This window comes from Oryx dammah, unplaced genomic scaffold (genome assembly GCF_014754425.2).
Source record: "Oryx dammah isolate SB20612 unplaced genomic scaffold, SCBI_Odam_1.1 HiC_scaffold_12, whole genome shotgun sequence".
In the NCBI taxonomy this organism is placed as follows: Eukaryota; Metazoa; Chordata; class Mammalia; order Artiodactyla; family Bovidae; genus Oryx; species Oryx dammah.
In genome coordinates this window covers 47,181,317-47,209,117 of record NW_024070196.1, presented here as the reverse complement: position 1 = coordinate 47,209,117, position 27,801 = coordinate 47,181,317, and the positions used below count along the sequence as shown (strand labels likewise).

Below are 27,801 nucleotides of genomic sequence, written 5' to 3'. Positions count from 1 at the left end.
CAAGCATTTGCACTGTGAAAACTCACATTAGGAAAACGTATTATTCTTTTGTAGAGAGACCCTGGGAAAAGGTGAGGCTAGACAAGGCATCAGTGTGTTTGTTGAGGTCAACCTGGGTGTTCAGTCTTCCCACACGCAATGTGGCCCATTGCATAGCAACCAGGGGGCAGGTCCTACCTAAGGATGAAAACCCATCTGTGTTCCACAAATCCGAGGAAACACGTGGACTGACTTAGAGACCTAAATCTTTTACAAGTTACAAATAGACGGCCTGTGAATGGATTATAGCTAACCCTTTCCTAGACAAGCTTGATTTAAAATAAAATTAGCTCTAACAAGGAGTTGATGGTTCACACTAAAACTATATGGTGTTTTCTGTTGAAAAGTCAGTAGGTCTTAAGAATTCAGAGTTTTCCTTGGCTCTCTTGCATGGCTTTCCTTGAATTTCCTGCACGGCTCTCCTGTTGGCTAGGCCTTTTCACTTGGTAGGTATTTGTCAAGTCACTTGTTACCTTTTACTCAGATGCTAGATCTGTTTGGTCTCTGCAGGTATACCTGTTTAAGATCCTTGACTAGTCTCTAGTGTATCATACAAACATCTTGATAAAATCATCAATACTTTTCTTATAGTGGAAGACCCAAATCTAATGCCTGGATTTTGATTATTTTCTAAATAATATTTTAAAGATATATATGAGTATGTATTTAGAATCAGCAATTTGCAGTAACTTTGTCAGTTTTCCCTGACCCTGGTTCTGGGCTCACTGACATCTTCCCAGTGTGTTTAGGTCATGCGTGTGATGCTTTGCCTTTCCCTGATGTCTGTATTAACAGCCCAGGGCAGGGACTTTCTTACCATGGCCAATGGGATGACTCCGATCAAGTCTTTCTGACTCACGTAGATCTTGGAGACACCCAAGTCAGATGTGATGTCTCCTGGATATTCAACCTGCCATGTGACAAGCTGCGTGGCTGGCGGGTCACTGGGTTCTTCGATTTCTACGTCGATCTGCATGACTTCATAGGAGGCACCATTTGCACTGGACAGAAGGAGAGAGAAGGAGAGAACAATGCTGAGGGCTGGGTGGGCGTGCCTGGCAGGCAATAGACAATTTCCACGTGCACTTATACTATCGTTCAAAGAGTCTGTCGGAAAAGCAATCCTCAATGACCATGGACAGATGAATGGACAAAGAAGACATGATATATGCACATATATAATCTACATGATATATACATATATTTACATACAATAGAAAATTACTGAGTCATAAAAAATGAAATAAATGCTATTTGCAGCAATGTGGATGGACCTAAAGATTATTATACTAAGTGAAATATGTCAAAGACAAATATCATATGATATCATTTATATCTGAAATCTAAAAAAAGATATAAATGAACTTGTTTACAAAACAGAAATAGACTCACAGACATAAAAAACAAACTTATAGTTACCAAAGGGAAAGTGGTAGGGGAGGGGAGGAGAGATAAATTAGGAGTTTGTGATTAACAGGTACACACTACTATATATATGATAGATAAGTAATGTGGATTTACTGTTTAGCACAGGGAACTATATTCAATATCATGTAATAATCTATAATGGAAAATAATCTGAAAAGAATAGATACATGTATAACTTAATCACTTTGTTGTACACCTGAAACTAATACAACATTGTAAATCAACTATATACCAATGAAAAAAGAAAGGAAAAAAAAGATACTCAATATCCAAAAGAACAGCCTTTAAGAAGATACACAGCCTTGGCCTGGCCTTAGACACCATTGCTCAAGCTTCCTAACCTTTGTTTCTTGTGAGCTGCTCAGAGTCCTCAGAACAGGTGTTTGCGGATGACTACATGAAGTGCTGATTGAATTTCCTAAATCTTTCTTCCCTGAGCTCCATCTAGGGGGACAGGATTCTTTCTCCCACTCCCAGAAATCTCTTTGCTGCCTATATTGTATTTTCCAAAGCCACAGTCCCTTCAAGTTGGATGCACAGAATTTTAAAGGTGTTTGAGGGTAGTGTGGCTTTTTATTTCTGGTGGGAATGAGAAAGAAGTGCAGAGAATCAGAGATGAGCCACGAACAGAAGACTGGGGCTGTGGGACCCACATGGATGAGCAAGGAGAAGTAGCCAGATGTTACTTGGAAACAGGAGTGATTATAACAATGATTAGTTTTCGGACGTCTTGGGTTTTCTGTAAACACGTATCTGAAAATGAATTCAAGTCAGAATATCAGGATGATTTTTTTCAGCTATTTTGGTTAGTTTAATTCACTGGCTACCTCTTCTTTTTTTTTATAGTCAGCTTTTATAAAATGTCTGCTTTCTAAGTGGCAGGTGAAGAAGATGCAGATGTGGTGCCAGCCACTCCCCGAGGGAAGATGTGAAGAAATACAGGGGAGGGTTCACCAAGGAGGCAGCAAGGAGAGATGCTTTTTAACCCTACGTGACCAAAGCCACTTCCACCTATCAGAGCCATCTCTAGAGATTGGAATTTCACGTAATTGCAAAAATGATCACTGACCTTGACATTTAAGAGGACAAAAATTGGCCTTTAAGATATGAAAAAGCTATTGAAATATTTATCATACCATCAGACCTATGCAAATGTATCAATAAGAAGCTCAGAGATAAATGGTGGGGAATATGGAACACGGGGAGGAGGAGGGCAAGAAAGAGAAGGAAGATCAGAAGACCTTCCCAAAGAGAGAGCACCAGTCACAGAGGTAAACTCCCTGCATGAGTAGCAGCTTCTCACATGGAACAGGAGTAGCTACAGTGAACCGTGGGCAATGGTGAGAACAAAATGGCACTGGCTTTTATTTTATGTAATTAGTTAATTTATTCTTCATTTAAATTTTCTAGTTTTTATTGGAATATCACTGATGGACAATGTTGTGTTAGTTTCAGGTGTACAGCAAAGTGAATCAGTTATAAATCCATAATTCGAAAAGATACAAGCACTCCAGTGTTCATAGAAGCACTCTGCACAAGAGACAAAACACGGAAACAACATAAATGTCCGTTCATCACTGACAGATGAATGGATACATGTGCATATATACCGTGGACTATTACTCAGCCATAAAAAAGAACAAAACAATGCCATGGCAGCAATATGGATAGACCTAGAGAAGGCAATAGCACCCCACTCCAGTACTCTTGCCTGGGAAATCCCATGGATGGAGGAGCCTGGTGGGCTGCAGTCCATGGGGTCGCTAATAGTCAGACACAACTGAGCAACTCCACTTTCACTTTTCACTTTCATGCACTGGAGAAGGAAATGGCAATCCACTCCAGTGTTCTTGCCTGGAGAATCCCAGGGACAGGGGAGCCTGGTGGGCTGCCGTCTATGGGGTCGCACAGAGTCAGATACGACTGAAGCGACTTAGCAGCAGCAGCAGCAGAGATGATCATACTAAGTGAAGTAAGTCAGAGAAAGACGAACATGTATCAGGTATATGTGGAATCTAAAAAAAATGTTACCAATGAACTTATTTACAAAAGAGACTAGCACCTGATTTTTAAATCCTACAAGCATCACTCTTTCTTGGCCTCTGAAAGAAATATGTTGAGCTCTTTAAGAAACAGTGGCAATGATAAGAATTAGAAACAAATTGTGTCAGCCACTGTGGATTGATACCCTGTATAGATTTCTTTTCCTAAGACACATGCCATTGCCTTTTTGGAACTCTGAACGACAGTTTCCACAAGCACAGGAAACTTGGGAAAGTGATACTAGAATGAATCTTGGTTTTTATATTTGGAATTTGCAAGCATTCCAGTATTCCTCTCCCATTCATGAAATGGGATAATCCTTCTTTTGGCTGTTCTGAGCCTTGCCTTCTATGTTTAGTCACAAGGAAAGGGAAATTCACAGAGCAGAACTGGTAAAAGTTGAATTCAGGAACTCAACTCCACAATGGAGGCGTGTGGGAATTCCTTCAGAGCAGTAATTCCTGGTATGCAGTATCATGACCCTGCTCCATACTTTTTACACTGTTCTCTTTTTTTTCCCCTTTCAGGTGCCCTAATCTCAACAAAACTGAACAATTCCAGATTCCACTGGAATATGGGACTTTTCTTACTGCCACATCCCCACATTTTACTCACAGAGTTCACTTTATCAGAAATACCTTTACAAATCTCTCCATTTGGTCAAATTCTTCCCATTCTACAAGACCCATCTAAAATAACATATATATATATATATATTTTACTTATTGGGATATAGTTGTTTTACAATGCTGTGTTAGTTTCTGCTGTTCAATGAACTGAATCAGCTGTAAGTACACATACACTCCCTCCTTCTTGGGTTTCCCTCCCACCACCCCTCATCTTACCCATCTAAGTCACCACAGAGCACCAAGCTGAGCTCCCTGTACTATATGGGAGCATATAAGTAGTCATCTATTTTACACATGGTACTGCATATATCAATGTCAGTCTCCCAATTCATCCCACCCCCTTTCCCCCAGCCCCACGCTCATGCATCCATTCTCTAGGTCTGCATCTCTATTTCTGCTCTGAAAATAAGTTCATCTGTGCCATTTTTCTAGATTCCACACATATGCACTAAAGATTTTTCTCTTTTGGACTTACTTCATTCTGTATGACAGACTCTAAATCTATCTAGAATGAAACGACCCAATTTCATTCTTTTTCATGCCTGCGTAATATTCCATTGTATGTATGTACCACATCTTTATCCATTCTCCAAAGAAGATGTACGGATGGCCAAGCAGCACAGGCAAAGATGTTCATTATCACTAATTATTAGAGAAATGCAGATCAAAACTACAATGCGGTACCATTCCACACTGTTCAGAATAACAATAATGTTTAAAGTGCTCTATTTGCTTCTTCTAATTTTACTCCTTCAGTAATCTTGCACGGTTCTCCTATCAAGTCTGATTTTCTCTTTGCCTTTAGATCCCTTGCCTGGGCAAAGGGTAAAGAAAACAGTTTCTTTTAAGATAACTTTCCTCTCTTTGATTTGCTGAAGAAAACAACCTAGGTTGGAAACTCTTAACCTGGCAGCCAGAGCAAACTCTAGGAAGGTCACATATTCTGAAATTGTGTGCTTTTCTTGAATAATTCCTTAGCATGCAGGAGCTTCTCAGTATTTCTGATGCACTAGGGTGTGTACCAGGTCCCTGACAGTTCCCTCTGTAGATTCTGCATATGGTGATCTAGCTTTGGAAGAACTCATCTTGTGTGTCTTAGCAAATCACTGGAAATTTGAATTTTAATAACTTTTTGTAAATATTTAGCACTTGAGAGTTTCCAGAACTCTTCCATACTTGGCAATATTTATCACTTCTTCATGTTTAACTGGAAAGCTAAGGACTATACCTTTGCAGTGGGAGTGTTTGGGGTTTAGCCTGAAATATTTTGAAAAGAGTAGTCATCCTTAGCCTGTTTCCAGAGTGCCTAGCACAGAGGACAACACCTGGTATTTACTGTGTTATAGGAGACAGACAAAGTATTGTGAAGTAGAAGCTTATGAAATATGTCTGCATATATCATATGCAGTGTTTCTCCACTTTACCCAGGGATTAGAAATACCTGGGGAGAACTTCACAAATAAACTAATGACCAGGCAACACTCTGAGTTCTGATTGTTTCTGAGTGGAGCGAGGCACAGATTTTTTCTTTTCTCTTTTTTTTTTCCTTTGTCATTTCCCTTTCTTTCTCTTTCTTTCCTTCCTTCTTTCTTCTCCTCCTTCACCCCTTTCCCTCCCCTTCCTCCTTCTTCTCTCTCTCCCCTCCCTTCCTTCCTTCCATCCATCCTTGCTTCCATCTTTCTCTCTTTCCTTTAATCCAAGTCATGCTATTATGCCACCAGATCATGAGCAACTATGTTAGAAGTTTTAAAATTTAATTATATGGATACCCACAATCTTGGAAATATTTTGTATATAATGGTATTTGAAATGGAAAGTCCTGAGCACATTTGGGAAATATGGTCAGTAAAATCTGTGAAGACACAGATGAACCAAGAAGAAGAAACATTCAGGGTTTCCGATGTCCATCAGTGAGAGAATGAGGAAGGAAGAGAACAGAGCTCCAGGCAAGGGTGCCTGGGGGTCTGGAGCAGCGTAAAGCATTCAGATGCCACTTTCAGTGGCCCTAGACCCAGCCCCACCCATTCTGCCTCCTTCTCCTTCCCTCAGTTTTAGCCGCTCAGTCGTCTCTGACATTCTGTGAAACCATAAACAGTAACTTGCCAGATTCCTCTGTCCATGCAATTTTCCAGGCAAGAAAACTAGAATAGATAGCCACTTCCTTCTCCAGGGGATCTTCCTGATTCAGGGATCAAACCAGGGCTCCTGCATTGTAGACAGATTCTTTACTGCCACCAGGGAAGCTCCCTCCCTGCAGAGACCGAGTTAAATAATTAGCAACAGGGATGGGCAACGCTTTATGTGTGAACTCCATCTGGAAGGCAGTATCGCTGTCGAGTTTGAGCAGAGTTTGCATGGAAGACAGTGCAGTCACCCGTGGAGAGGCTCAGTTCTGGAACACAGACCTCAGAGCACTGTGGGCATGGAGCTGCCTGCAGGTTTAGATTCTTCCACCGGTGTGGCTCCTACCAGCACAGGAAGCCAAGAGCCACCTTCCTGCCCTGTCTTGCTTGCAGCTGTCCTTTGCACACAAGACAGAAATGGAAGCAGCGGTGTGGTAATGCACCTTCTCAGGGACTCCTCAGATCCCTACTGACTGGTTCCACTTCAGTTGGCTTGGAGGCATCTCTTAATAGTTCTCTTTCACAGAGAAGTTGAATAATATATCCTTGATTTGAGGAACTCTTCTTATTTGCCCACAGCTTCCCCCTACATGGGCCACTTGGTGCATTGGGTTCAAAATCTCAGCCTTTAATTTCTTAATTTTTAAAAAGTTTTATTTATTTATTTTTGGCTGTGTTTGGTCTTCACTGTCACACTCGGGCTTTCTCTAGTTGCAGTGAGTGGGGGCTACTCTTGGTTGCAATGCACAGACTTCTCATTGCAGAGGCTTCTCTGGTTGCAGAGCCTTCTCTGGTTGCAGAGTTTGGGTTCTAATGCATGGGCCCAGTAGTTCTGGTGCATGGGTTTAGTTTCCCCTCGGCATGTGGGATCTTCATAGACCAGGGATCAAATCCATGTCCCCTGCATTGGCGGATGAATTCTTCACCACTGGATCACCAGGCAAGTCCCCAAATCTAAGCCTAGATAAGCAATAAGGACCCACTGTGTAGCACAGGGACTGATATCCACTATCTTGTAATAACCTCTAATGGAATCCAATTTGAAAAACATTGAATCGCTATGCCGTACACCTGATACCAACATATTATAAATCAACCATACTTTAATAAAAATCTAAGTGCTTTTCACCTTTAAATAAAGACACATGGTTGTTGACATAGCCTGTGGTCGTTCAGTTGCTAAGTTGTGTCTGACTCTTCGCAACCTCATAGACTGTAGTCCGCCAGGCACCTTTGTCCCTGGGATTTCCCAGGCAAGAATACAAGAGTAGGTTGCCATTTCCTTCTCCAGGTTATCTTCCTTACCCAGGGATCGAACCCATGTCTCCTGCATGGGAAGGTGATTTCTTTACCTCTGAGCCACCAGAGAAGCTCCACCATAGCCGGAGGCTTCCCCAGATTTAAGGAAAAGAAAACACCCTTTCAGAAAACAAGGCTCTGGGTCAGCTCAGACAGTCAATGACCACATCCTCCAGGATCAAATGGAACCACCCCAGTGCATCCCAAGGTCAAGGAAGGGCATCACTTTCAAGCAAAAAGAAAATCTTCTTTTGGATGGACATGCTTCTTTACCCAATGGAATAATTACCACTCACTGAGTATTTTGAATGCGAGCTGTTTTAAGGGCATTTTATGTCTTACCTCTTGCTATCCTCACAGTATTCCAATAAATAGCTGTTATTTACTCCCATTGGTGGATGAGGAATTTGGGGTCAAGGAGGGTAGACCATCTTTCCAAGGTCACCCAGCTACTGAGAAAAGGATCCAAGAGATCTGGGTACAGGATGCCCAGTTTGCATCCCTGGGTTATAAACCCCTATTTCTTTTTCCACTGCCAGGACAGGTATGCTTATTAGCAATAAAGATCAGTAAAACAACTTTTCAAACCCTGAGAGAAACCCAAGTCAAGGCATTACACAGGGCTTCCTCAAGACCCCAAATTGGATGCTTCGAGTGAATTCTGTATAACCAAAGCTGGAGCTTTTTTGTAACAAGATGCTTTGAGATGAGCTTGCCTTTAGGGTCTTCAGCCAACTATTTTAAGTTCCAAAAAAATCAGAACAGAGATGTGGAAACAAGAGCATTAGATACGGAGGCCTACCATCATCATTTGGAGAGATGAGAAACCATGCCGACACGGACCTCCCAGCATTAGAACAGTTAGGAGCTACATATTTGAGATGCAAGTCAATGCATGTTGAAGTTACCTGTATTTTTTTTTTCCAGTTTAGAAAATCAACATATTATGGTAAAAAGAAAAAGAAAAAAAAAGTGTGCCAACGATCAGAGTGTATTCTGTAACCGACCACGTGGACAACTGGTTTTCACCACAAGTGTGAGTGTCCTGGGTGATATGGTGGGGTGGATGGGGGTAAGCAGAGAGTGAAATTTCATTTGCAACTTAGGTTTCTTTTTCCCAGATGGCACTCTATAAGATAAATGGGTAAAACTGCTAGAAACAGAGGAAAGCTGGAGAGAGGGTGCATCTAGTAGCTGAATGACTGCCCTTAGGAAACTGTTCGAGATGAGTTCTAAAAGCTTCAGGACACTTTCTAGAAGTCATGTGAATGAGAGCCACTTATGACCGGAGAGCAAATGGTGATGGACAGTGTCAGGGTTCCAAACAAGTCTCCTCATATCTCTGCATCGTTTCCACATGGCTTACTCCTGGCTTCTAAGTGCTTTTTTTTTTTTTTTAATTTTACTTTTTTTTATATTATTTACACAATTTTTTGTTTGTTTTGTTTTGTTTTGTTGATTTATTTTTTTATTTTACTTTACAATTCTGTTTTGGTTTTGCCATACATTGACATGAATCCACCACGGGTGTACATCCATTCCCAAACATGAACCCCCCTCCCACCCCCTTCCCCACAACATCTCTCTGGGTCATCCCCGCGTACCAGCCCCAAGCGCGCCATATCCTGCATCGGACATAGACTGGCAATTCGATTCTTACATGATATTATACATGTTTCAATGCCATTCTCTCAAATCATCTCACCCTCTCCCTCTCCCACTGAGTCCAAAAGTCCACTATACACATCTGTGTCTTTTTTGCTGTCCTGCATACAGGGTCATCATTGCCATCTTTCTAAATTCCATATATATGTATTTACACAATTTTTAAACGTTACTTTCTATTTATAGTTATTGCAAAATTATCAACCATATTCCTTGTGTCATACAGCGGATCTCTGAGCCCATCTTACACCCGATAGTTTATACTACCCACCCCTTCCCTCTGTTTTGCCCCGCCCCCTTCCCTCTCCACACTGGTAACCACTAGTTTGTTCTCTATATCTGTGACTGCTTCTTTTTAAAATTGTATTCACTAGTTTACTGTAAATCTTTTTAGATTTCAGATATAGGTGATATTATATATTATTAGGAGAAGGAAATGGTGACCCACTCCAGTATTCTTGCCTGGGGAATCCCATGGACAGAGGAGCTTGGCAGGCTCCATGGGGTTGCAAATGAGTCAGACACGACTTAGCGACTAAACAACAACAACATACAGTATTTCTCTTTCTTTGACTTATTTCACTAAGCATAATACCCTCTAGGTCTATCCGAGTTGCTGGAAATGGAAAAATATCATTCATTGTTATGACTGAGTACTATTCCATTAGGTTTTCCAGATGGCACACTGGTAAAGAATCCGCCTGCCAGTGCAGGAGATGCAACAGACATGGGTTGCATCACTGGGTCAGGAGGATCCCCTGGAGGAGGGCATGGCAACCCACTCCAGTATTCCTGCCTGGAGAATCCCATGGACAGAGGAGCCTGGCGGGCTATAGTCTATGGGGTCTCAAAGAGTCGAACACCACTGAGCATGCACACTTATACTGTACCATTCCATTGTATGTATGTACCACACCTTCCCTATTCATTCTTCAGTTGGAGGCTACTTAGGTTGTGTCCATGTCTTGGCTATTGTAAATAATGTTCCCATGAACACTGGAGTGCTTGTATCTTTTCAAAATTACTGTTTTTGTTTCTTTCAGAGATATACCCAGGAGTAGAACTCCTGGGTCATATGGTAGTTCTATTTTCACTTTTTGAGAGCCTTCTATACTCTTTTCCACTATTGCTGTACCAGTTTACATCCCCACTCACAGCGTAGGAGGGTTCCCTTTTCTCCACATCTAAGTGCTTTCATTTGTAATGATATCTACCTGTGACTTTCCCTGGATGGCTTTTCTTGAGTTTCCGGAGCCATCTTGCCCACAAGTACAAAGGGCTGCACGTGCTGTAGAGATCACTACCCTTGGTGGTTGGCCTTGGGCGGAGCCTGATGGTGGAGAAGGTGAGCTCTCACCTCCAGCCGAATCAGTTGGAGGCACTGAGCATGCTCCATGGGCTCCCTATGGGGTTAGGCTAAAACCACCCTGCACGTGACTTCGAAAACAGCACGAGTGCCTGGGCTCTTCTCTTCTTCTTCTACTCTCCCTGACCTCTTATTGATTTATGGGGGACATTTCCTTTATAAATCACACATAGTCTTGTCTCAGGATCTGCTTGTTGGGAAACTGAAGGAATTTTTCAAGTAAAGAAGACACCACAGGCAGATGACAAATGATATGTAGATGATTCTATCAATGAAAGACATGAGGAATGAGTGAAGGGGTGGAGGAGCCATTAGTCCAGACACTAACCCTTTCCAGCTCCACCTGCAAGTATCCTTCTGACCAAGCCAGTATTTGTCTGCAGTGGCATTTTGGAACTTTGCATCAAATCCAGATGCGGGCAACCAGATGCCTCCTAAATGCAAGTGCCATGGACTTCTTTTTCCTTCCCTTCACATCTCATGTTCAAGATTAAAATAAGGCTATTATTTTAAAAAAATTGTTTTTCTCAGACATTATCACAGGATGAAAGTTTTCTATTACTGACACCTTTTTTCTAACTTTTTCATTAACATTTCAGAATAAAAACTTCTCATTAGGAGGAAAAATAAACACGATCCCTTTAATGTATGTACTTTATAATTAGGGTTTCCCTGGTGGCTCAATGGTAAACAATCCACCTGCCAATGTAGGAGATGTATGTTTGATCCCTGGGTCGGGAAGATCCCCTGAAAATGGAAATGGCTACCCACTCCAGGATTCTTGCCTGGAGAATTCCATGGACAGAGGAGCCTGGCAGGCTACAGTCCATGGGGTCACAAAGAGTCAGACAGACTGAGCGACTGAGCTTGCACACACTTTATAATGAAGTTTTTGTCCCCATAAATTTGTCTTCTCACATCCTCTGTTTCTACCTTATAATACTCTGAGGTTGGGTAACCGGAGTACTTCTGGAGAAGCAAAATGGAAAGCTTGCAGCTTGAACCAAATTATGCTGCATTTTCTCCTTCTACCTATGCTTTCTTGCTTTCCCTGCCAATATTTACTTTACTCATTCATTCACTCAAGTGATAAGTCAGGAATTCTTATTTATTGGATACTGCTGGGTGATAGAGATGCAGATACAAAAGTTAGCTTATAAAGATGGAGATCCAGTGGTTGCCCAGGCCAAGCTGATCCTAACTAAACATCTTCTTCGACCTCCACATGTACTGACATCATTTTAGTAGCTTGACTTTGACTGGAGTGGAAATATTTTCTAAAATGTTTTATTGGGGTATAGTGCATCAGTTATATATGTATATATACCACCCCCTCTTTTAGATTCTTTCCCTGTATAGGCCATTACAGAGTACGGAGTAGAGTTCCCTGTGCTGTACAGTAGGTGCTTATTAGTTATCTGTTTTATATAGTAGTGTGTATATGTCAATACCAATCTCCCAATGTAACCCTCCTCCGCTTACCCTCGGGTAACCATAGGTTTGTTTTCCACATCTGTAACTCTATTTCTGTTTTGTAAATAAGTTCATTTGTATCCTTTATTTAGATTCCACATGTATATGGTGTCATCTGATTATTCATCTTTATCTGTTTATTTCATTCTGCATCACAGTCTCTAGGTCCATCCATCTTGCTGCAAATGGCATTATTTTGTTCCTTTTATGGCTGAGTAATATTCCTTTGTATATATGTACCACACCTTCCCTATCCATTCCTCTGTCAATGGACATTTAGGTTACTTCCATGCACTGGATATTATGCATAGTGCTGCAATGAACACAGGGGTGCATGTATCTTTTCAAATTATAGTTTTCTCCAGATCTGTTGCAGAAGCAAATGATGACCCACTCCAGTATTCTGGCCTGGAAAATTCCAGGGACAGAGGAGCTTGGCACGCTAGAGTCCATGGGGCCACCAAGAGTTGGGCACAACTGAGCACACATATACTGGATATATGTCCAGGAGTCGGCCTGAGAGATCATACGGTAACTCTCTTCTGCTTTTTAAGGAACCTCCATACTGTTCTCCATAGTAGCTGCACCAATTTACATTCCCACCAACAGTGTAGGAGGGTTCCGAGGTTGGGGGGAATAGTCGCACCATGGAAACTGGCAAATGTCATAATCCAGGGTTCCCTCTTAGCCCCCAAAGAGCAGACAGATGAAGATTCTTCCTCTTCCAGAGCACACATTCTAGTGAGGAAGATGGATATGAAATAAATGATCCAGTCAACAAATGTAAATTAGGCACTGTAAGAAGAGGTGAGAAACAGAAGCAGCTGGTGAGATGAGAACTATGTTAGAGGACCCTGCTGTACTCAGGGAGATAAGGATGTGTTTCCTGGTGTAACAAGCCTTGGCCTGCGATCTCCAGGCCAAGTTCCAGGCCGGCTTCCAGGCAGAAAGAACTGCACACACAAACGCCCTGAGCTTGGAGGGAGCAGGGTGGGTTGAAGAAAACAAAAGAAACCAGTGTGACTGGAACATGCAGAGGGCTTGGAACTGAGGCATGAGAGATACAGCTGAAGGGTGGGTAGAGGGAGAGAGTCCTTGTAGCCACATTCAGAGTTGTTGTTTATTTATTTTTTTCAGAGTCAGCAAACTATGGTCAGTGGTCAAATCCAGCCAAAGCTTGTCTGTGCATAGATCCTGGGCTAAAAGCAGCTTTGCCATTTTTAAATATTGTTTAAAAAGAAACAAGATTACGCAGGCTAGAAAGCATATGGCCCACAAAGCCAAAAATATTTACTATCTTACCCCTTATGGGAAAAGTTTGCAAATCTCTTTATCATAAGAGAAATGGGAAATCATTAAACCTTTAAAAAATAATAAGCTAACATTGATTTCAATACGTAAATGCTTGGAAATAATCATCACTGGAAGATATTAGGAGGTGGGGAAATATTTATTCCCAAGGATGAAAAATAAATTTGGATTTAAGAGTTGATCTGAGACTGTTCTGAATGAGAAAAACAGAAAATGAAAAAACACAAGTGTGTGTACAAGCCCTGGAATAAAAACTGTATACCTAGGATAAGAATTCACAGACTAGACTTATTGGTATAAGATAACTAAAAAAGTACAGAATGACACAGAGAATTATATTCAATACCTATGATAAAACATAATGGAAAAGAATACTAAAAAAAATGCATATGTATGTATACCTGAGTCACTTTGCTGTATAGCAGAAATTAACACAACCCTGTGAGTCAACAATACTTCAATATTAGAAAAAGTACAGAATGATCTTAATTGAACTAGGAACAATAAGTCAAACTAAATTATAGGTCTCTGAAGTAGGGAAAAGTGAAAAAAAGTCACACTCAGATGAGTTATGAGTCCTACAAAAATTTCTGCAGAACATTAGAATTTCAAACTGCATAAGGGGCATTCCTCATTGTGTGGAACCACCTGTCATTCTGGGCCCCACCTACAGGTGCCGAAAGCAAACCCCAGTCATCATAATGACCACTACTATGCTAAACCACACTCAACATCCTCTAAAGAGAAGTACAGGCCTGCTGTGTGTCTACAATTCTTCTGTATTTTTTCTGTCTTTAGGAAGTCCTTCTGTAAACCAGGTGGGGTCCAGAAATGGTTATTTCCTTTCTTTTCTTCCAGTTGCACATCCTATTTTTAGCACTGAGAGCCTTCATGTAAATGTATGAGTGGGGGGTCAAAGGGGAAGAAGTTGGGGAATGGATGAAACAAGAGGAGGCCTTTGGATGGGGGAGGCAGTGATTACTTGCTCATATCACCATGTGGCAGGGGGCAGGTTCCCCTGAAACTCATGACCACATCTATCCTCCATCTGAGCACCCAAGGAAGGTTCCTGACCAGAGTATGCTGGGTGGGTTTGCAGTGTGATAGCAGATGGAGGGTGCTCCAGATCAGTCCATGATGGGTGAGGGTCAGGAAAGCCTGACATAAGGAAGCCAATCCATGAAGTGAGGACTCCCATGGAAAAGTGGCCATCACCTTCTTGATCAAGCCATTTCTGACCCCTCACCTGGATGCCTCCCACTGTAGAGTTTGGTTTTTGTCTTCATTGTTCTGATGACAAAGGTGACTTGTAGAGTCTGCATGTCAACATATAGCTGCTTCTTGGATAGGCCCATTGCTGGGGTCTGATGGAAGGGACTATAGGGGTCAAGCATTCAAACCATGAATGGGTTTGTCTTTGTCTAGAAACACAAGTTTCCATGGTGGCTCAGATGGTACAGAATCCACTTGCAATGCAGGAGATCTGGGTTCAGTCCCTGGGTTGGGAAGATCTCCTGGAGGAGGGCATGGCAATTCACCCTAGTATTCTTGTCTGGAGAGTCCCATGGTCAGAGCAGCCCAGACACAACGGAGCGACTAAGCACATACAGAGAAACACAAATGAATTTTTGCAGTCAGAGCATCCGGGGGCACACCAGGACATTACACCTGCCAAAGCAGCCCTAGAGTCCCAAGTCTAAATAGGATTCCATCATAAGGGGTGGGGGGCGCTTTGAAACCACCATGACGGCTACAGTGCTGAGAATGGATCCCAGGTGAATCAGAGAATACCAGGTAGACATTTAAAGAAATAAGGCTGGGGGAGAGACACACTGAAGCTTGGGTGGGCAGTGGCAATTTGCAGGATGAGGCTCATGGTGTATATATATGAATTTCTGTTGAGTTCTTTTAGTTTTTTTCCATTTTATTAAACTTTTTTAAACTAAATTTTTTTAATTTTATACTGGAGTATAGCCGATTAACGACATTGTGATAGTTTCAGGTGGACAGCAAAGGGACTCAAGACATACACATACATGTACCCATTCTCCCCCAAGCTCCCTCCCACCCGAGTTGCCACGTAACATTGAGCAGAGTCCCCTGTGTTATGTTGCCCCCTGGTGGCTCAGTCAGTAAAGAATCCACCTGCAATGCAGGAGACCCGGGTTCTATCCTTGGGTCGGAAAGATTTCCTGGAGAAGGAAATGGCAACCCACTCCAGTATTCTTGCCTGGTGAATCCCATGGACAGAAGAGCCTGGGAGGTTGGAGTCCATAGGGATGCAAGAGTTGGACACAATTTAGCAACTAAACCACCACCACCACCCTGCACTGTACAGCAAGTTCCTGTTGGTTATCTATTTTAAATATAGCGCTGTGTACCTGTTCATCCCAAATCTGTGTTGATTTTTTAAACCCCTGTTGATAGAGTCACCATCTTCCTGCCCAATGACTGTGAAGACACTAGTTATCACCTACTACTGCCGGTTTGCCCGAAAAAAGATACACCACAAACACATTCACTGCTCCTTATAACCACAAATACATGAAGGCATACAGACCAGGTTTCCCTACAGCAAGGAAGGGAAAATGAGGAAACAGAAGGCAGGGAAGATAGCAGAAGAAATACAAGGGCTCTGTGATGCCGTTGATGGAAATGTAGACCTCATTCGGTGATCTCTCCACACTCAGCATCTGCATCCTAAATGTCCATCATAAATGTCACTGTTGTGTGAACTCTTATATAGAGAATGGATAAACAACAAGGTCCTACTATATAACACAGGAGACTTTATTCAATATCCTGTGACAAACCATCATGGAAAGGAAAATGACAAAGAATGTATATATGTGTGTAACTGAATCACTTTGGTATACAGTAGAAATTAAATCAAATATGGAAGTAAAAAATTAAATGTCATCACTCATTGCTGTTTGTATATAGAACACAATCACATGCAAACACCATGCAAATCTACTGCAGAGGGACATTTTTAATTTTTAAAAAACTGTCATATTTAATAAAATCCACCAGTGGAGTTTTGAAGACAGTTGCTTGCATTACTTGATTCACACATGAAATGATCGACAAACAAAGGCTTGGCAGAGTTAAACACGTTAAGGGAAAATATACAAGGATGATGACAATTTAGGAATGTCGAAAACATATGATGTAACAAAGGCACAAGATAAGTCTTTGAGAAAAGTTAATGAAAACCTAGATCACTTTTTAGACATTGATCAAAACTGAAAGAAGTTCCCCCTCCCCCAAAGATTACTTCTCCATTCAATGAATACTGGTTTCATTCTTTATCTGAGAATAAGACCATAATTCTAACTTTTGCATATTTAAGGTGAAATCACCTGATCTTCTCTGTCTTAAGCTTCATTTATAAATTGTAAGATCCTAATCAAACACATTTTAAACTACTTTTACTATGACATTTCAACCTCTATTTGACATAGATGGACTTTCCTGGAAGTATAGTTGATTTAAAAGGTTGTGTTAGTTTCAGGTATACAGCAAAGTGAACCAGTTATACGTATACATATATCTTTTCCAGGTTCTTTTCTTATATAGGTTATTAATATTGAGTAGTATTCCCTGTGCTATACAATAGATATTTATTAGTTATCTGTTTTATTGTGTATATGACCTAGATGGACTTAAAATTATTTTTTAAAGAGTATGTATTGTCCTCAGCAAAAGAGGTTCCAATACTCATAGTAAAAGAGACTCGAGACTGAAGTGGGAGGAATAGAGGGTCAGAATCCATGAAGAGGCCCTTCCTCGTTGTCCAGCAGCTAAGACTTCATACTCCCAGTGCAGGGGGCCCAGGGTTCGATCCCTGGTGAGGGAATCAGATCCTACATGTGGCAATGAAAACCTGGCGTAGCCAAACTAAATTAAAAAATAAATACTAAAAAAAAAAAAAAATGGAGCCATTAAAAGTCTCTGCTCAGAATTAGGAAAGAAAGGCAAAATTCTCTCTGAAAGTGAAATGTTCTTGGAGTGATCCTAGAAGCACCTCCCCGACCCCTCCTCCCATCAGAAAGTATGAGTTGGAAGCGCAGCTGCAGACAAATACAGAAAGGAAAATACAGTAAACTCTTTCCTCTCCATAGCCTGACGTTTTCTTAAACATATTCACTTGCAGAGGGAGAGAGAATTTATTTTATGTATATATTTTTGTTGGGAGTATTATTTTTTACTTAAAAAATCTGATTTGTAGGGCACAGACACATTAGCATCCTCGCCAGGACTGCAGACGGGTAGAGATCACAACTCGTCTGCATAAACAGGTAATGAGAATGCCATCAACTCGGTCTGCTCAGCATCTCCAATGAAACCCTAGATGCGCTTTGGGCAGAACACACAGAACCAGAATACGGCGGAACTGTCAGGGAAGGGAAGCAAGCCAGTTATGTGTAATTAACTCTAAATGTCTCAGTCTCTCCTCCTCGGGGGCTGGGAAGAGGGTCCATCTGAAACACCAGCTCTGTGCTCAGGTTCCTTCACCCTTCTAAGTCAGACTGACGATGGTCCATGGTACAGCTTTTCTCCCTCGTCTTTGCCCTCAGTCATTTTTTAAAATATCTTTATATGTGGACCATTTTTAAAGTCTTTATTGAATGTATTACAATATGACTTCTGTTTTATGTTTCTTTGGAATTTTGGCCATGAGGCACATGGGATCTTGGTTCCTGGACCGTGGATTAAACCTGAACCCCTCTGCATTGAATGGCGACATCTTAACCACTGGACCACCAGGGAAATCAATAATTTTCAATGAAAAATATTTCCTCTGCAATCTACTAAATAGCACAGGAAACTAGACTCACTATCTTGTAATAATTTATAATTGAAAAGAATCTGGAAAAAGAAGACATATATAATATACATATATAACTGAATCACTAAACTACTGCACTATACATCTGAAAGTAACCAATATTGTAAATCAACTACAGTTCAATATAAAAATTTTTCAAATTAGTATTTTAAAAAATTTTTAAAATTTTCCTCTAATTCCTCCTCTTTAATGCATTTATTTGTTAAGAGAGCACACTAAGACTCTCTGGAGGCTATGTCACCAGACGGGTCAAAGGAAGACATTTTGGGATGAAATTCTTTGTGTCTTGACAGGGCTTTTAGTAACTCGTCTCAGGGGCAGCGCTACAGCTCACAGGTGACGGCCAAAGAACTGTCTTCATCAGAAAAGCAAGGTTGGACTCCCTAAACAAGCACCTCTGACAGGTACATTGCCTGCAAAATCTTAGCACAAAAATCTAACAACATCAGCTTGATCCTGGAAGTCACAATAAGCAGAGACAAATTTTCTTTAACTAGCCATGATCTCTTTAAGCATGCAGCTGAATTTGTGGAGTAGAGTCTCCATTCATGTGAAAATGCAAACAGGACTATTAATTGATAGAGATTGGCTCTCCCAATGGTTTTCTCAAACCCCATCTGACATGACAAATGAAAGCTGAGAGGCTCAGATGTTTTATTCTTTCACAATAAAAAATAATTCAAATTTGTAACTAGTGAATTTCTCCTCTGCAAGCGAGGCTTCTGTTTCTTTAGGCTTAGCCAGTCGATTCCCATATGACCAAGCCACACCACATCCCATGATCAATTTGTAACTGTGCTCCAGCCCCTCACATGCTCTAGGTCTGAGGTTGAAGAATTAATTTGCTGATCGAGGTTAATAGAATGTCAATGAATTTCTCAGTATAAATGTCAATACATTCAGTTAAGCTTCATTATTTAAATATAATTAAAGACAAACTTTAAGTCAGTGTTGCCTTTCTGGTTTGGGGCATGATAGGGGATTTGCTGAAATCTCGCAAAGCTGCCATGAAGAATTTCATCAGGAAGTTTGTTTTTCTCATAGAAGCACTTAGATGTGTTTGTTATCAGTTTCATTTGAGGAAAGACAAACCACTTACATTATTTTATCAAAGGCTTCAAACATCCACCTATTAACCTTCACAGCTGAGGCCACTCCCAGAGGGATTTTACAGCAAGAAAGTTTATTTCGTCATCGTGAACATTCTCTAGACAAGATAGTAGGCAGGCAAATATAGTAGTTGACAGAATGGACTTTGGAGTGAATTACACTCTGAATAGAATCCTGAATGCTACTAGTTATGAGATCTCATGTTTAATCTCCTTAAGCCTCAGGTTTCTCAACTCTTAAATAGTCAATAATCACAACTCCCTCTGCACACATGATCCCATTAACCACCATCACCAGTGCTAGGATTGCCGCATACATCCATGCAGGCTGTGCACTGCCCAACTCAAAGATACACCACACTGACTGCGAACGATGTCCCTAGAATAGTTCAGCGCACATCTGCACACTGCACTTTGAGGGCTGATCACCACACCAAGGGGTGGATATGAGGTTGATTAATTACTCATTTACATATCCATTTCTCATAGCAGAGAGTGAATGTTTTGAGGACAGGAAGTATTCTTTCCTCTTCTCATTTCCTTCCATCTTTCATTCCGTTCTTCCTTCTTTCTTTCCTTCCTTATCTCTTTCCTCTGTCAGTCCCTCCTTTTTTTTATTCCTTTCATTTTCACCGTTGCTGTTACTCAAACCTTGTAGATTCTCATAGGTTCTAGGTACATGAGTATTCAATAATGGAATGATTCAATAACTTTGCAACCAATGTTGGAGCTACAGTAAGTTCCCTACATACAAATGAGTTATGTTCTAAGAGAGCATTCGTTAAGTTCAATTTGTTCCTAAGTCCAACAAGGTTAGCCTAGCAAGGATGGTAAAGAATCTGTCTGCCATGCAGGAGACCCAGATTCAATCCCTGGGTCAGGAGAATGGAATCCCCTGGAGAAGGGAATGGCAACCCACTCTAGTATTCCTGCCTAGAGAATCCCGTGGACAAAGGAGCCTAGTGGACTACAGTCCACAGGGTTGCAAAGAGTTGGACATGGCTGAGTGACTAACACACACAGATACCCAACAAAAGCAACCAGCTATATAATACTGTTGGAGAAGGCAATGGCACCCCACTCCAGTACTCTTGCCTGGAAAATCCCAAGGATGGAGGAGCCTGGAAGGCTGCAGTCCATAGGGTCACTGAGGGTCAGACACGACTGAGCGACTTCACTTTCACTTTTCACTTTCATGCATTGGAGAAGGAAATGGCAACCTACTCCAGTGTTCTCACCTGGAAAATCCCAGGGACGGGGGAGCCTGGTGGGCTGCCGTCTATGGGGTCTCATATAGTCGGACACAACTGAAGTGACTTAGCAGCAGCATATAATACTATAGTACAATAGGTTTATAATCATTTTCACACTAATAATACACACACAAACACAAACATGAAAAATAAAGAAAATATTTTTCATCTCATAGTACCTTGAAATGTACAGGAGTACAGTACAACAGCTGGAATACAGGGGCTGGCGCTGAGTGAATAGGCAAGAAGAACTACTGACTGGAGGAGGGAGAGGAGGGGGGAGATGGTAAAGCTGAAGGACCGTCATGTGTATATTTCTGGAAATCTATTTTGTAGCTTCCAGGAAACGAGATTTTTCCTGATAGAGAGCTGGGATGTCAGAGGGCATACACTTTTCACCCTCCCCTCTTTCTCTTTCTTGCCTGGTATGCACATGTGATGCCTGGAGGTGCAGCTGCCATCTTGTGATGGTGAGACGGCACAGCAGGAAAGTATAGGAGGAGACCTCAGTGGGTTACGTAGCCATCATATCAGGCACACAGTACCTACTGATATCTTTTTGTTATTTGAAATACACAACCCCGATGTTTTAACAGTAACTATCTCTTCAATCAAAGACCCAGTTTTAAAAAATCTAACTTGATAAAAATTATCTGTTCTTCAGGTTTTTTTAATTTTAATTCAGATATCAGTCTTGCTCTATTGCTGCTGCTAAGTCACTTCAGTCGTGTCCGACTCTGTGCGACCCCATAGACGGCAGCCCACCAGGCTCCCCCGTCCCTGGGATTCTCCAGGCAAGAACACTGGAGTGGGTTGCCATTTCCTTCTCCAATGCATGAAGGTGAAAAGTGAAAGTGAAGTCGCTCAGTCCTGCCCGACCCTAGTGACCCCATGGACTGCAGCCCACCAGGCTCCCCCGTCCATGGGATTTCTATATCTGAGCATTCTCAGGTGAGTTAGATAGGAAATTCAGCCAATGGCACACTATACTAATCTCTGCTAGAATTCTGGAGAATACAATCACAAGATTAGCCCATCATGTTTAAATGCTCACAGGTAGCTGGATCGGATCCACAGGAGCCAGGGCCCCTCTGTCATTTATTCTTTAAATGTCCCGCCTCACTGTTGAGAGGCAACTTGGGGCAGATCTAAATAGTTGGGTCTCTATCTGCCAGAAGGCTAATGTGCAAAGATCCCTGCAAGATGAAAGTGATATAGAACATGACAACTGAATTTTCCAGCAGCAAAGAGAATAGCCAAAGGCATGAACAGCCATCTTAAGCTACAAACAGGGAAAGGGAGGGGAGAACTTCTCTTAGGAAAAGATTAAAGCCAGGTGAGATCAAGTAATTTTAGCGTGCTTGTAAGCTCTCTTTGTATTTGACACATATAAGGGTATTGTATTGGGAAAAAGAACTCCAGTTTCAAACACTACAAAGACCAAACAGGTCACACAGTGAGGGGGCACAGTGAGCTAAAGGAAAACAGTAGTGGTAGAGACTGTTGACAACTGGAGGAGGTTCTGGAAAAAAATGCAGTATTGGCAGATCTTCTAATCCTTTTAAAAGAAAAATCCATTAAAAAAAATTGAAAGCTCCTTATTATTAAACATGGATAACTGATTAAACATGATAACTTTTTTTTTTTTTTTAATTTCTTAAAACCAACATGCAGGCCAAACAAATAACGTCTTCAGACCAGGTTTGGCACAAATGGCTTGCAATGTCTTCGAGGAAACTTAGAGACTGGATGTTTCACTCTATATTGCCATGAAGCTGGGAAAGTGATAAAGGTTTCCGGAGACTCCTCCTGACCTTTGACATCTTGGGCTCTGAGCAGGGCTGGTCTGTATGGTGCTTGTGTGAATTAGTGCACTGCCCCCTCTCTCTGAAGTGACAGCACTGGCAATAGAATGAAGTTGGGGTTCTGAGCCCCTTCCTGTAGAACAACTTAAATAATCAGCCTTGTCCATGAAGGGCCTCCATTAGGTCTTTAAAAAAAAAAAAAAACTGGACTTAATTACAATGTTGTGTTAGTTTCTGTGCAACACTGTGAATCAGCTGTATGTATACATAAATCCCCTATCTCTTGAGCCTCCCTCCCACCCCAGGACTTAATCTTAGTAGACAAAGAATATGCTCTTCCTTCCAGATTTTGTGAGTTCACTTTTCTACATAAAAGTTTTATAAAATAAAGTAACACTAACCATTTGATCTTTAAAAAAAGATGATTTTGATCCTGACAATGATGATGACAAAGGTGGTGGTGATGGTAACAATAATGATGGTGGTGATAACTGATAATCGGGATTATGATGATGGTGGCGGTGATCGTGGTGGGGCACTGATCAGAAACAGAAAAATACCGGATACTTATCTGCTAAATGTGGCTCAAAGTTGTGGGGTTATCAAGAGACAATGAACAACTTATCTGCCCCCACATTATCTTGCCAAGTCATGATCATGAGCAGTAGGGCACTTTCTGTTGGGCCAACATACATTCTGCAGCCCAGACCCTGACTCTACCACATGCTTGTTTCAGTGGTAGTTAATATATGGGCCAGTGTGAGCATGTGATACAATGTATCCCTCAGTGGTTGAAAAGAAAGAAGGGGCTGTTGCTGTCAGCCCCTGGCCAGGCTTCGGGAGCAGGGAAGGTCTGCTGCTGGCTGTGGCCATGGATGGATGGGTGTCACAGGCAGAAATGAAGATCGTGGGGCGTGTAGAAAAGAATGCATCACTGCTTTTCACTTTCTTCTCTATCATATCCCCAGTATTTCTTTCAACTAAGAACCAGTGTGGTCAAGCTGAATGACAACCCCCAAAGATATCTACATCCTAATCCACAGAACCTGCAAATGCTTCCTTATATGGCTAAGAAAGACTTTGCAGCTATGATTAAATTAAGGCTCTTGAGATGAAGAGATTATCCTGGATTATCTAGCCAGGTCTTAAATGTCATTACAAGTGTTCTCATAAGAGGGAGATTTCCCCACAGAGAGAGAAGGCCATGCGACACTGATAGAAACTGGAGGGGTGAACTTTGAAGATGGAAGGAGAGGTTATAAGCCAAGGAACACAGGGGACTCTACAAGCTCAAAAAGACAAGGAAACAGTTTCTCCATCAGACTCACCAGAAGGGACTAGCCCTGCGGACACCAGTGAGACTGACTGCAACCCCTGACTTCTAGATCTGGGAGAGACTAAATGTCTATTGCTTTAAGTCTCACTTTAGTGGTAACTGGTTACAGAGGCCATAGGGAACAAATACAAACAGGGACCCTCTCATTGTCAGAAAAACCAACCTATTAAGGCACCATTCCATTGCAAATATTTAGAAAGTCAAATGCCAAGTGCATTTGAATGTCTGGGGCCCTTCAAAATTCATCTGTTAAGCCCTAACCCTTAATGTGATGGTTTTAGGAGATGGGAACTTTGGAGGTAATTAGATCATGAGGGGAGCCCCCCATGAATGGGATTATTGTCCTTTTAAAAGAGACCCCAGAGAGCTCCCTGGCCCCTACCACTGGTGAGGACACAGCCAGGAGAAGCCATCTGCAAACCAGGAAGAGAGTCCTCACCAGACACTGAAAATATTGGCGCCTTGATCTTAGTCATTCTCATCTCCCAAATTGTGAGAAATAGACGTTTATTGTTCAGTCCCGTCTATGGTATTTAGTTGGAGCAGCCTGAGAAGACTAGCACACCAAGTTTTCTTTAGGTTGATACACGTATCTGAACGTGGAAAATGACTTCATGTCATCACTTACGTGAACAAATCCTTCCAGCCTTCCACCAGCTTCCCTGGTGGCTCAGATGATAAAGAATCCACCTGCAATGCAGGAGACCAGGTTTGATCCCTGGGTCAGGATGATCCTCTTGAGAAGGACATGACAACCCACTCCAGTATTCTCGTCTGGAGAATTCCATGGACAGAGGAGCCTGGTGGGCTACAGTCTATGGGTTCCCAAAGAGTTGGACAAAATGGAGTGACTCTTTCCTTTTCCTTCCAGCCTAAATTATTACCCCTCCACTAGCCCATCTGTCAAGCCCCCTTCCAATCATAACTATATTTAACTGATAAACATTTGGGCCTCATAAAAATAGAGAAATTTTACAACAAGCATCATAAATTTGTTAAAAAAAATTAGGTAGAAACTTCTTGGCATGTAATAAACACTTCCTTTTTCTTATTGGTGTCATCCAGGTCACATTTATATTAACTCTAGAAAGCAAAGATCTGGTTCATCCATTTTTTTTTTCCTTTAAATAGGCTTTAGTTTTTAGAATAGTTTTAGATTTACAGAAAAATGGAAACCACATTTCAGAGGCTTTCCATAAATTCAACACTGAGATTCCCCAACAATTAATGCCTTAGATTACTAAGGTATATTTGTTACAATATACCATACTGGGAAAGATCAAAGACAAAAGGAGAAGAGGGCAGCAGAGGATGAGATGGTTGGATGGCATCACAGACTCAATAGACATGAGTTTGGCAAACTCCGGGAGATAGTGAGGGACAGGGAAGCCTGGCAGGCTGCAGTCCATGGGGTCACAAAGAGTCAGACCTGACTTAGCGACTGAAGAGCAAGAGATATTTGTTACAATTAATAAACCAATACTGATACATTATTATTAACTGAAGTCCATAATTTCTCCATATTTGCTTAGTTTTAATCTAATGTTCTTTTTCTGTTCAGGATCCCATCCAGGTTTCTACAAAATATTGAGCTTTTGCATCTCCTTAGCTCTTCTTGGCTGTAAAAGTTTTTCAGACTTTCCTTCCATCTGATGACCTTACCAGTTTTGGGGCATACTGGTAAAATATTCTGTAGTATATCTCCACTATTGAAATATGTTTGATGTTTCTTCTCATGATAAGACTAGAATTTTTGGTTATGGGGAGGAAGACAGATTGTTTTATACATTTGTAATATAGTTGAATTGTCTTGTCACACTCTGCATTCCTTCCTGAGATGCTCTGACTTCCTACATGATTTAAGGCTCACTGTGCTGTAAGGCTCTATAGCTTCTGACAAATGCGTGTCATGGATCCACTCTGACAGTATCATACAGGATACTTAAGGGCTACAAGGTACAAAATGAAGCCAAGCCACCTGAGGATTATGGTAGGGTAACTTTTTTTTTAACAAGTTAACTGGCTATTTTCTTGATTTTTCTCTTTTCTTCCTTTCACTCTATCAGGCAGAGAGACGAGTGGGTGCTCAGTGCTTCTGAGAAACAAGAAAGAATGGAGTTTCCTTCCTGGCTGCTAAATTTCAAAAGTCTAGAGTCTTATGGAAATATTTCAGATAAAGAAATGAAAATCTTAAAGAATAAAACAGAACGTGCAAGAATGCGTTTCCCCCAGTCCGGGAAGAATTGTCCAAAGACAACTAATCCTATCAGATGAGGGCTCTACTCTTATGACCTTACTTTAATTACCTTCTAAAGTGCTGTCTTCAAATACAGTCACAGTGGGGCTGAGGACCTCATCATGAATTTTGGAGAGGGAGGGACATCATTCTGTTTAGAGTAGATGCTTTGAGCTGAGAGTAGAAGGGGATTCAGAGATGGTAGGAACAAGAGGTCTCTAGGTGAGAAGTGAGGACCAGTGCTAGGGAGAAGAGTCATGGAACAGACTCGCAGCTTTGTTTTGAGAAAGTCAAATCATCACTGGGACCCAAGAGCTGTGCTGGGCATTTTCAGGTTGCCTGTGGTTATTTCTTTTGGGTGACTGCATCGTAAAGCCTGATGAGTGACAGCAAGAAGGACACTCATTTTGCCCCAAGCCTGCTTAACATAGTTTGGCTTACTAGATGTAAACCCACTGACTCAGTATTTCAGTAAGCATTGGAGAAGGAGGATAGAAGCTGGTCAGGTAGCAGTGAAGTGGAGTATAATACTTCAAAAACTACTTGGGTGGGGCTTCAGGTCATCCCTGGGGAACCACTAAAATGTACCCCAGCTCCAGGAAACATCGTAACAACTCCTACCTGGCACTCTCTCTACCTGGGCAGACCAACAGTACTCCAGCCACTTAGAATAGCTATGCTGGAACTTCCCCAGTGGTACAGTGGTTAAGAATCAATACCTGGTCTGGGGACTAAGATCCCACATGTTGTGGGGCAACTAAGTCTCTACATTCTGGAGCCCATGCACCACAACTAGAGAGAAGCCTGCAAGCTGCAGCTAGAGAAGCCTGTGTGCTGCAACCAGAGGAGCCTATTTGCTGCAACTAGGGAAGCTATATGCTGCAACTAGAGGAGCATGCATGCTGCAACTAGAGACGCCTATGTGCTTCAATTAGAGAAGGCTGCAACAAGAGTGCTGCAACTGCAACTAGGGACGTGCTGCAGCTAGAGAAGCCTGTGTGCTGCAATGAAGATCCTTGGTGCCTCAATCAAGACCCAACACTGCCAAGTAAATAAATAAACAAATAAATATATATATAAAAAAAGAACAGCTTTGTCTTTGCAAGGCCAACCAGAGGAATTCTCAAAGTGACATAAATGCACAATGCACAGGGAATGTGGGTGCCCTTCAGCTTCCTTTATCTCTCATCATTTCTGCCACAACAGATCCAACAGTTGTTTGCCACATCATGTAAAGGAGATGATAAATCAACATCAAATGTACTATGCTCAGCCTTATAATAATTCAATAAATTATTCAGTACAGCAGTCAGTAAACACAGAGTACTTTACAAATAGCCCAATCATGACAGATTGTGATTCAAGCCAAACATCTGCAGTTGTGTGTACATTGCAGACTCAAGATGGGTGTTGTTTCAGAACAGAGGTTTATGACATGGGCTGCATGTTGGGGATCACCTGCATTGCCAGGTAATACTGATGCCTCCCATAGAGTTTGATTTAATCTTTCTGGAGTGTGCACTGGGCATGTCTCTGGGTTTTAAAAAATTGCCTTGCATCACTCAAATATAAAGTCATGATTAAGAACCACCATTTTTGAGTACAAGGAAACTAAACTGCTTGGACCACTTAATCCAATCAGATTTGGGAAGAAAGGGTGGCAAAGGGACAACTTAAATCAATGTCCTCTCCTGGAGAGCATATTAGAATCACCTGGATCAGTTGAAGCCTCACCTGAATTGTCAGTGTCCTCTTCTTCTGCAGAAGGCAATGGCACCCCACTCCAGTAGTCTTGCCTGGAAAATCCCATGGACGGAGGAGCCTGGTAGGCTGC

At 41.6% G+C, this 27,801-nt stretch overlaps 1 protein-coding gene across 1 annotated transcript in view; it reads right to left on the bottom strand.

Annotated features, from left to right (window-relative positions):
* Nucleotides 1-784: 784 nt before the first annotated feature.
* LOC120871383 (transmembrane protein 132D-like) overlaps nt 785-27,801 on the bottom strand; it is a 381,149-nt gene continuing 354,132 nt past the window's right edge. The window contains exon 3 of the mRNA XM_040251282.1: nt 785-1,040. Within this exon, the coding sequence (XP_040107216.1) occupies nt 785-1,040 (256 nt within the window). The remainder of the gene's footprint in view (nt 1,041-27,801) is intronic.